Genomic DNA, 11,554 nt, shown 5'->3' with positions numbered 1-11,554 from the left:
AATCTTTCCCAATTCTACCGTATTCTTTTTGAAGTGGGGGGAGCACTGTAAGTTTTCAAGGTACTGGCACATGTGCATTCTGCCAGCGTTTTTATACATGATACAGGCATTTAACATCATGAGCTATTTTGTTGTGTTCTCTCTATGAGTGTTTCCTAACTATATATAAGCTTGTGTGTTCTGTATATTTCCTGACTGGTGGTGATCATTGAGCTAATGTTTTGTGGGGAGTTATCATTTACAGTCCCTGGATCTCATTCCCAACTTGTAATAATCAATTCAGAGTCTGTCACTTTATAGGTATTGCATTATTGTTGTAGTTTCTTAGTTGTTTTTTTTTTTTTTTAATTAGAAGGAACAATAATTACATGATACCGTTCTAAATGTATACTGCTCCAGTCCATTGTTGGGAACAACAAAGAATCCCGCATCCCCAGGGAAGTCTTCTGAGGCAAGCCCACACACCTTTTGATAAGGGAGGAAGATGTAAACTCTGAAGTATAGCTGAGTATCTGGCATGCATCCTTCAGATGGATAAGCATCTGCAGTATACCTGTATAAAAAGGGATTGTGTGTAAGAGCTGAGAGAACTGCCCCTGATGATGAAAATTTGGCTTAGTCGATGAAGTTCAGTTTCTCTTAAATGACTTGGAAGCTTGAGCTCCTGGTTGTAAAGGAATATTCTGGTTCCTTTTACATGGGTGATAAAGTCCTTAGGACATGGGCTGTCTCTTCTCTAGGTAACTCCCACTACATCCATGAACATGTGAGCCAGTTGCTCTCAGTAGTGTTCCCCCAGATTCTTGGGTAAGGTTCTGACTTTGCCTCTTTCCTCTTGGCTCTTTGAACCCGGTAAATTGCCATCTTCTTTTTCAATTTGTGGTACAGGGTAAAGGTGAATAATTCCTGCAATAAATTACCTAGTGCCTTAACAAAAAGCTCGAATACACCCCCAAAACTTTTCAACAACCAACCTTCCAATTTATTCTAACAAAACACTGGAAACAAAGAGATATGTCTTCATAGAAATGTACTTTATACTCTACTACCAGAATAAATTGTGGAATCAGACATATGCCATAGGAACTACTGTCTTTGAAAGAGAAGCATTGCTTTCTGAAATGCTTTATTGGACTGTTCAGTGTAACCTGATTCTTCTTGTCTCAAAGGCAACCTCGTTACCCCCCTAGAGATACCACTGTGCCTGAAAGGAAGGAGGAAAGCAGCTTGGATTAGCCTAATGATCATTTCTAAGCAGTATTCTCTCTCTCTCTCTCTCTCTCTCTCTAATATCTGCAAGTTCAAATCTATTATTCCTCCTTTTAAAACAAAGTTCCTGTAATTCTGAATGTAATTCACCCTTGCCCTTTTTGCCAGGACTATTAGGAAGATACTAAGCAGTGAATAGCAGAAGGTTGTGTGTGGCAGGTTCCCAGGTGATGGGCTGCAAGGCTGAAGGCAAAACTAAATAATCCTTCCAGCCATTTGTGACGTGAGGAGGAATGCACTGTGTGCTTTTCTCTTTGTTTTTGGGGGGGGGTTTTGTGTATCAGATAGGAGACAAGTCTTTTTTTATACTGAATGTTTTGTGCTTTGTGTTTTTTATACTTTTTGTTTTTGTGACAAAGTGTGGTGAGAAAGACCCATGTTACTGTTTCATGGAAAACAGTCTAGTAGTTGTGTATCCATGTGTGTTAATTGATTTCCACTGAAACACAACCTGGAGGGAAAGAAAAAAACCAGTTACGACTTAGTTTAACTAAGGGCAAACAGTATTTGTGGGACCCTGTTTGTCAGGGGTGAAATGCTGAGCAGTATAATTTACTTTGCAGGCAGCAAATATCTTGTCATTTGGCTCCATGCAGGATAGTTGCTGTGGAGTCCAGTTGCTGCAACAGACTGGAGGTTAAGGATTTAAGCTGGGCAACTTGTGGCAGATATCTCATATTGTTAATTTGAACATTTTGTTTAACAGTGGGAATTTGAGATGTAATCCTGTTAATTTTCTGTGGGGCTTTCGAAATCGCGTTTTTAAAAGGTACAAAAAATGATTAAAATGTAACACCGTGTCTTGTTTACTTTCACAGCAAGAAAAACTGGGTGATATCTGCTTCTCCCTTCGTTATGTGCCTACTGCTGGCAAACTGACTGTCGTCATTCTGGAGGCAAAGAACCTGAAGAAGATGGATGTCGGTGGACTATCAGGTATGTGCATGAAAATCTGCTTGTTGATTTCCAGGCTTGTAAAGGCAGAAAATCAACTCATTTTCTATTGGAACTCTCTCACTAGAGAAGGTAAGAGCTCTTCTTCACTGTCTGAAAAATGCAGTTTGTGTTTTCTGAAAGTTAGGGCATTACTGAGAACTCATTCTAGCTTAAAAAAAAAATAATAGTTTCATTATATATTGCATTCCACTCCAAGATGAAGTCTGAAGAGTTAAAACAGTCAGATGACAGTGCAAGCTCTCTGTACTTTCCTTCTCTCCTATTGCCTGGAGATAAATACAGACTATTCAGGCATGAGAAAAGAAACTGACTACAATTCCTATTGTCCATTTAATCTCACAAAACGTGAGCATTTCCCTGCAATGTTACTGATAATACATAATAGAGGACCTCGCCACAGGTCACCATGCTGACTGCTGGTTGAGGTGCTAGGATAATTGTTTCAACATTTGAAGGGCTCAGGTGTTACTGCTCCCACGTGCTCTGCGTTTGCATGTACACCAGCAATCGAAGTGACAGTCTTGCACTTTTTGTAGTCAGTGAGGTTGATAGCTCCAGCATGCTCAGTACCGGCAAACAGTCCTCATAGTCTTTGCTCATAACAAGGCTGTGCAAATTGTGATGCACAGATGATTTATGCCCTCTCGATGGGAGGGTGCAGTCTTCACACATGGCATCAGGGCTGTGTCTTCATGGTAGGGCTGTGTACCAGCCACCTGGTAGAACTCTGTGTAAGCTTCTCTTCTCTACTGTGTCTGGAATTCTTGGACACAAATTACTGTGTAAATTGCCAATTATCTGAGAACAAATTAAATAACAAGATGCTTTTTAAGGAGAGGCCTTTCCAGGAGAATTTTATTTTGTATACCTTCTGTTTAAAGGAGACAGTTTCTACTGACAATTGAGAATGAGGATGTTTCCAGTGCAGCTTTAGGACTGAAAACTGTTACAGCTGTCACTAATACACAGATGAGGTAACTGTTGATTTTGAATTAGCAAGTAACAAGAAAAAAGTGATTTGCTTTTCTTTTCTTATGATCTTAGCACAAGGTAAGAGTTATATCCAAAATACACAGAGAAATGGGGATGTGCTAAAAAGGAAGCCTGAAGGTTTTATGTGCCACTTTTGGTGAACAATAACAGGAGAATCTTCACAAAGTGAGGGGAAACAAAGTTTTTTACCAGTAACCAGTTATCTTTTTTTTGTTCTACTTGCTTCTGAAGTCTTCCATTGTATACCAGCAAACATAATAAAGTAAAAGACATAAAAATATTGTTGTAGTCATAACCTGAATCAAGTCTAGGTTTTGCTTATCTAAATGGACACTGAACTAAGACACACCACAAATAGTTTCCCTAACGCTCATACTGAACCAATTGCAAATTAATGTTCTGAAGTACATTTACTTCCTAAGTGTTTCCTAATGAAAGATTAGATTTTCATAATGAGGAAGTGTGGGTTTTTTGACTGAAATGTAGCTCTAAGAGCCAGTGAATCTATTTTTTTCCAAGCTTCATGAGAAATGTGATGGATAATGGGTACTCAGCTCATAAGAAAAGAAAGGGGTGAGGGAAGCACTAATGAACTGAAGACCTTCAAGAAACTTCAGATGGCAAATATAATGCATTATGCTGGAAATAACTACAAGGAAATGAATTATCTTACTCTCATTTAAATATTTTTCTAGGGCATGACAGTTTTTGTTCTCCTTTTTTAGGGCCATGCCAAACTAGAAACATCATGTTCTCTTGTAGAAAAACAAACCCAATGGGATACCATGGTTGTAGCAGGAATTCAAAAGTCACTGACAGTGATAAATGGCAGTTAGTACAGTATTTCTGAGGCAGTAATTATAGATGAAATAATGTTGGTTTAAAGTGGATCCAGGATCTTTCATTAGGGAATTTATCTTTTGAATAAATTATGCAGAAATAACTTTGGAAATCAAGCTGAGATTCTGTTGTCATTATTCACACTAAATAATACCTACTCTCAAAGTGCAGAATGCTGAGTGGTAATGAAGGTGGCAGGATTTTATCTCAGTTAGTGAATGCTTTCCCCACTAGTTTTGTTATTTTCTCTAGACACTAAAATGGCTTTTTGTTTTGCAAGACTGAAAGTTCTGCATTGCAGTGGAGGTGGGAAAATGTTAACAATCAAATGTGATCTCAAACTGAATGTTACCTATATACTCAAGAGCACTTACTGTCACTAAGGGAAAGCCATTAGCAAGAGGTGAAAATTATGTAGTTGTCACAGATGGGGAAAAATCTTGGAAGTTTGTCAAAAATAGGTGAAAAGTATCTGCTTTTGAGTTTAGAATATGTCTTTTTGTTATTCTCTCCTACTTTGGGGAAAATGCTGGAAAAGCAGACAAGAGACATTTGGAAAGGGCTCTGCTTTCTCTTGTATCCAGTCTTTATGCCTCTCTGTGGAGTTTATCTGCCTCACAGAAAGGAGGAGCAAGGCCCTGGCTCCTGCAGGTCTGACATAGTGCTGCCAAGCATTCGCAGTGCTGCGGCGGGCAACCTTGTACTTTCTTTCTGGCTGCTTCTCTCCCCACCTTGATTTTTTTTTAGTAGATATCTGCTATACCTTTGCACCTCAGCAATATGGAAAGCTTTAGCATTTATGTTGTCTTTAGTCCCAATACAAAGAACTAGTCACTGTGGGTTAGTAGTCTTCTGAACTTGTCTTTAGAAATTTATTAAATCCATAATTGTGGTCAATCAGACTTAAAAACATGTTTGATTTTTAAGATGTATATTTATGTTGTGCGGATAGAGAGCCCAGTTATAAAAGTACCTATCAAAAGCTAGAGACTGATCAAATTGATTGAGAGTACTACCTTTCCTAGCATTTCTACAGGGCTTCTACTGGTGAAATATTAATCCTACTAGTCAGCATTTATATCCTATTTGATGGTTACAACAGTTGCACAAAAAAAATACCTTTCTCTCCAGTGTTTTGAACTTTTCCATAAATTTTATTAGCAGTCAAAAGCCAAGCACAAATTACTTTGGAAACAGACAGTAAAAGACAACAGACTAATCATCAAATTCATTAGACTCCATGTAACAAAACCAGATAACCCATCTGAGCAATAAACTCCCAGGTCTTAAACTTAATTGCAACATCAGGCTGTGACTAAAGCAAACCTTGGCTCAAACACTGGAACTATTCAGCCTGAGCTCATCAAGTCACCACAACAAGTGGAAATTATTACTTCTGGTGCGCAAGGGCCTCTGGCAAACAATTATGCATGTTTTTAAATGGCATTTTAATTATTTAAATTATATTCAAATGTATTTTTAATGAATCTGACATCTGGCAGGTGATATGTAGGAATGTAAGCTATGAAGAGATTATTTTTATTTGTCTGAATTTGGTAAACTGGGGTTACATGGCTTTATGGGTATCCTTCACCCAAAATGTCTGCGAGACTTAGAAGCTTAGGTCTTACAGTAAATCAAGGCAACAGTTAGAACCCAAAAATCCAAGGTCACTGTGTTGTGGGTTGTGGTTTTTTTTTTTTTTTTAATTAATTTAGATGATTGAAAAATTGGAAGATTTCAAAACCAGTTTGCAATTTAATCTCTCCAAACAGGCCATAAAGGCATAGTCTGACTAGTTCCTCAATAAGGGCACAATGCAACTGAGCAATGCCATTAAGTTCACAAAGATTTTCTATGAGTTATGATACTTTATTGAGGTTTACAATCCCTTCTTCTCCAGAAAGAGGGCAGGAATAGTCTGCTGCTCCCCTATGAGATATTCATTTAAATCGAAGTGGTAGTGATTTCACGTATGAATTTAAATTAGTATGAAACTTTTATTTTTCATTTCATTTCATTTTAATCTTGTTTTGTATTTGTAGTTTTTGCTTATTTTCTAAAGAAAAAAATAGTTGTTTAACCCTCATTACATCTAACTAGCAGCTAAAAGTGGTCTGTGCAATAAATATGGTGCTTTTTATTACATAGGAAGATTCCCAATATTAATACACATTTAATGTGCAGTTCTATAGATTTCTATGTATTTAGTCATACCGTCCATTTGTATTAATTTTTGTTCCTAACATGAAATAAAAGCTTTCATTTCAACTTCCAACAGCTTTCCCTGCTTTGACCAAGCTAATTGTTGAAATAAATTATTTGAATACATTGCAAAGCATTTTCCCGCTGAACCTTCAGAAGAAGCTGGGGCTGGCACCTGGATAGACTGTTGTTATGGGTGTTTAGCTACCCAGGCCCTTTGGCTTAAATGCCCTTTTTTTTTTTTTTTTTTTTTTTTTAAGAACATCAGTGGCTGTATGTATTACTGGCAAAATACTGTTCTGTATCAAAAAAGTCATCTCTTAGTAGCTGATAATAAGTGTAAGCCTTAACATAGCTTGTCATCTTTTCACGATTAATTTCAGTATGGTTTATTCCTTCTAAAAATCTTTGAAAGCTGATGTGATTTTGTTCTCTGTGTATTATTTTAGTATGCGTAGCTTTTAGTGGCTCTGCCAGAACGTATCCTAGTAGCAAGCAGTGCAGCATCCCCTTATCTCCTCAGCACTGCTGCCTCTCACCGCTCCCCCCAATCAGACCCGGAGTTTCAACAGGGAGGAGATGCCCTAGCTGGCATGGGCTCAGGTATTGCCTTAGGAACTGTTGCCAAGTAGCAAATATTATAGCAGACTCTAAACTGTACCCATTTATGACAAATTAATGCTTAGGAAGAACTGCAAGAAGAGATTGCCATTGGATCCATGTGCTCTTCCTTTTGCAGATACAGCCGTGAAGAGAAAGCAGCCCATAATCCAGTCCATTATGTGTGAAACCTAATCTCAATATTTATGAGTTATAAATATAAAATACACAGCACCTCTTTGTATCTGCCAAGCAAATACTATAAATCAGAGCCATCCCTAGGGAGCAACTGTTACTGTAGCAGAAATAAAGCTAGTTTTCTACATGTAGGTATTTATTTTAAATATTGCATTCAAATTCAAAAGGCTTGGTTGAATGTCTTAGAAAAGAACTTAAAAATTAAAAATTGTTTAGAGACCAGCTCTTTGAGGCCAGAGTGAATGCTCATGAATTATGCAGTCAGAGCATTTACTTTAATAACTTCATTAAAACATAAGAAACCTTAAAAGCCAACTAACACAAATGCAATATTGTGAGAGGAGGAATACACCATTGGTGCCATGGCCTTGCTATAAGGCATATTGTAAGCGTAAGTCAGTGAATATTAAAGGAAAACAAAACAGCCTTATTAAAAGACAAAAGTAAAAATAAACAACACCACCACAACAGCTGCATTTGCCACTAGCCTAATTCTAAAGAATCCAGCAGAGATTAGTACCAACAAATATTTTAAGATCTCTATTTACTGTGAGGATTTCTACATCTAATATCTAAGTATTTCTGATGTAATACAGTGGCAGAACTTCCAGCAGTCGATGGCTGCAGCAATACATCTCTCTAATACTTGCAAAGCAGTCTCAGAGCATCACAGTAAACTCAGTATGGCCACCTACAGTGGTGATGGGATCAGTCACCAAATCTCCATCGTATTAAAATCTTCCTCTTCTGCCTGGAAGAACATTCCTGTTGGTGACGTCTTCCCTAAGACTGGGGGGTGGGGGGACTTGTCATGAAATGGTCCTCTTTCAATGTGTAAATAAGGTCTTAAGGAGCTGTTTCTTCTAATCTCAACTCAAGCTTTCAACATCAAACCACCTTCTTCCTCAAATTAAAAGCTGAAGAAGGCAATTAATTCCAAAATTAAATACAATCCAAATTGCAATGTATTCATCACAGAAGCCATGTTAAAGGATACACAGACTCTCATATTCCAGGGCATTTTGGAGTCTTGTGAGGAAGCTGTCAGGTAATCGTCCATTTTGGAGTGAGTACAGAGTTTTCACTGAATCATATGCTACAAGGTATTGCACACAATAATATATTGTATTAGATGAACAATCAAATGTGGCGATTCCTACAAAGATGCAGAGTCAAATTGTTCTGCTCTTTTTTCCTCCTATGCTTAAAATGAGGAAAAAGAGATTGTGCCTGCTGATTACCGGTGAAGTTGTACAAAACCTGTAGGCATTGCTTTGAGAAAGCTTGGGACAAACACTGTGTCAGAAAAGCACCTGGGCTCAGCTTCTTGATTTGAGAAAGGAAAGAAGGCTTATTGTATGCATACATCTCCTTAGTCATACACACTGACCAAAGTTACAGAAGGTCAGCACTCAGCTGTGTAGACTCTGCCAGTCAATAGTCATAATTTTCTGCCATTCCTATTGATTTCCCCTCACCCTCCCTTCCCCAAAACAGTGAGCAGGAAGACTTCTTATTCTTTTATTTGAATAGCCACATCTAAATAATGCATTTTGTGTGTGTTTGTATGCATGCTTCTTTCTGATTAAATTATAGTATGTTTTTATTTAGTTATGCAGTCCCAAAGCAAGTGTGAAGATGTGTGTGTTAATTACTTATATGAAAATGAGGTGGTTAATACTTTAAGTTTTCAAGCTCTAAAAGAATTTCATAGCAACGTGAGTGGCTGTAAAATGGATGTAGAAATACTGTAGATAGATTCTGGAGTCCTTAGGGAAATTAGTCAGTTCTTTTACAAGTAAGTTTAATTTATTTTTACTCTCTGAAAATTGCAGCCTATGTATTTTCTTTTAATGGGTTTGAATAAAAAATTAACATATGAACTCAAAAAGAAAATGTCTTTTTTCATCTCTATAAATACAGTTTAGATCAGTGCTTAAATGTACACAGAAAGTGAGAAAAGAATAATTGAGGGTATTTCCTTTCAGGACTATGTAGACATACAGGTTTTTAAGACAGCATGGTGAGCATTTTATTAGCACTGTTAACACAGTTGGGGTTAGATGAAGTTTGTAAGATCTGGAGAAATAGAAACAACCTTAAATTCAAAGTTTTACATTACTTTAAGTCTCATGTGCATTTTTGGTTTGTTTAATCCCATGTGGGCAGGAGAGATGCTTAGTTGCTGCTAGATCTTTATGTGGTTACTTCTTATAGGCCTCCTGATTCTGTTTCCAACATGTAGCATCCCCTCTCTGCACATCTCCTCAACACAAAGAAACATTTCACAATTAGACCCTTCCTACACATCTCCTCTAATAGACTGTGCTCAAAATACATCTGTGATGACAGAGGCAGTGTATACTTCAGTGTAAGGAGAGAGAAGAAAATGGGTGTTTCTAGTCCTTTGTCAATATCATTACTTTACACATATGCTTTGTGGGTGATGGTTGTTCGAATCTGTTCACACATTTGTCAAGTGAAGCTCTCTGCTGGCAACTGCGAGATGCTTATCATTGAACAAACATGGAAGTTTTCCTATTGCCAGTTACAAAATTTATTTTCCAAAACCTTTCTAACTAAAGGTAGAAGCCAAGTCCTGCCCTCTCTTCTATTGAGGCAGTTCCCCGAAAAGGTCCCATTACCCTACTCAAGGTAGCAGGAAAGAAATATAATCTTGTTGCTGACTGAGACCGAGGTGCCAACATTCAGTTATTCTCATTGTGCCTTTTGGTGTCTCGGGAGAGAATCCCAGAGGGATTCTCTTTCCTTGTATTTTATCCCTCACTGATGATGTAGAAAAGCCGGCGTTTGGGCTTTGTTTCTTCCTTCCAGCACAGGCCATGCTGCCTTAGAGCAACCTTGTACTGGTTGAGTCAGTCACGGGAAGGGGGGGGGTGGCGGGATTTGATTAACTGCAAATTATCTGCCAACAAGGTAGAAAAGTGAAGCCTGGAAATGCCAATTTCGCCCTGTAAAGAAGTTTGTGTGTGGCAGAGGTGAGAATTTATCTGGGTTTAATTCCTAGCTACTATTTCTTGTGCTTTTGTTTATTTGCTGTGAAAGTCAGCACAGTAGGTATCCTGTCTTCATGAGGGTCTTCTGTATCATCGTTAAGGTGTCTTTACATCTTCTTTGTAATAAACTGAATAACTGAGCTCTTCAAACATTATTGTAAAGTCTATGTGTCCCTTTGTGAAACTTTCAGAGGTATTGAAGGGGAAAACAAGGCTGGGTATGAGTGGAGTACCTACACCGGCAACACGTTTATTTAGGTGTTTACTTAGGACAGCTAAGGTGCTAGGCAATTGTTTCACAAAGCTAAAGATAAGAGAGGAATCTGAATTTTTTTTTCTTCTCCCATAACAATATGATTGGTTTTCAACTAAAAACTGTGCATTTTTTCCTCCATTATACCAGTCTTATTGATAAGATGGTGCCAGATGTGCCTCTCACAACTTATGGATCTATCACCAATATAATGCAATAGTAAAACTGATAATAGGGAGGGAACATCTCCTGACATTTTATGGTTGTTAATACAGTGACTTAAGTCCACAGGAGGAGATTAAGATTTTCTTCCTCTTTTGTTTATTAAGCTATCTTTTTTCTGTCTTGTTGATGAATATGCCATTGCTCATTCCCCGCATGAATTCCTTTATTTCTGCTGAGCTGTCTTCAAGTTTACAAATAGCAACATTTTTCACTCTCTTTAAATCAAAATAATCTGTGTGCAGGGGTTTCTTGTGATGTCCCATCATACTAGATGTTAATGTAATACTTACTGAATAGTAAAATATGGAACTCTTATTAAGGAAAGACACAAATAAAGCACAGATCACATAACATCTGTCCAGTCTGCATGCCAACAGACGTAAACATCTTTATTTGACTGCAAAATTCAAATGTTATGTAACAAAATTGACCAGTGCGCAATGGGTAACATTTCGAGGTTTTCTTGCGTAACATGCCTGAAAGGAAATCTGTCATAAAGAATCCCACCCACTGCAGAGCTCAGCTGTTTTCTACTTTTTTCTGAAGACAGAAAGGAGGATTTGTAAACTCTGTGTTGTGAGCTTTGTCACAACATCATCTCTCTCAGATTTGAGTTTGTCAAAAACCAAATAAAGATACAGATATATAAAACTGCATGATCTAATAATAGGCAGAACCAAATTTTAATTTCTGTCCTGTATGTAGTGATACATGAGGATTTCAGGATCCAAATGTAATCTCTGCAGCTCAGCAGCATCTCTGTAGGAATTGCTTCAGGTCAGAGAAGTACGGGGTTCTGTTTAATCTCAGATTCACAATTCCTGGGACAGAACACTTTACATATGCAGGTCTGCAGGTTAAATCTACCTTTCCAGTGAAGAGAATATGATAATGTCCTAATTGAGCCCTAGTGAGAAAGCATCTTAAATTCTGATTGAGCCTCTCCAGAAATCTTTGCAGTACAGCTGGCTCCAGAGCCAGTCTCATTACAACACTG

The 11,554-nt window shown here is 37.7% G+C and overlaps 1 protein-coding gene across 1 annotated transcript in view; it reads left to right on the top strand.

The window, feature by feature from the left end:
• The window catches only part of SYT1 (synaptotagmin I), a gene marked incomplete at its 5' end in the record, with an annotated part of 80,029 nt that overhangs the window by 23,307 nt on the left and 45,168 nt on the right, over positions 1-11,554 (top strand). Inside the window, one exon of the mRNA XM_010085730.1 lies at positions 2,088-2,205. Within this exon, the coding sequence (XP_010084032.1) occupies positions 2,088-2,205 (118 nt within the window). The remainder of the gene's footprint in view (positions 1-2,087; positions 2,206-11,554) is intronic.

This window comes from Pterocles gutturalis, unplaced genomic scaffold (assembly GCF_000699245.1).
Source record: "Pterocles gutturalis isolate BGI_N339 unplaced genomic scaffold, ASM69924v1 scaffold7396, whole genome shotgun sequence".
In the NCBI taxonomy this organism is placed as follows: Eukaryota; Metazoa; Chordata; class Aves; order Pterocliformes; family Pteroclidae; genus Pterocles; species Pterocles gutturalis.
Note: the sequence above shows the minus strand (reverse complement) of the source record. Positions and strands in the feature narration are given on the sequence as shown.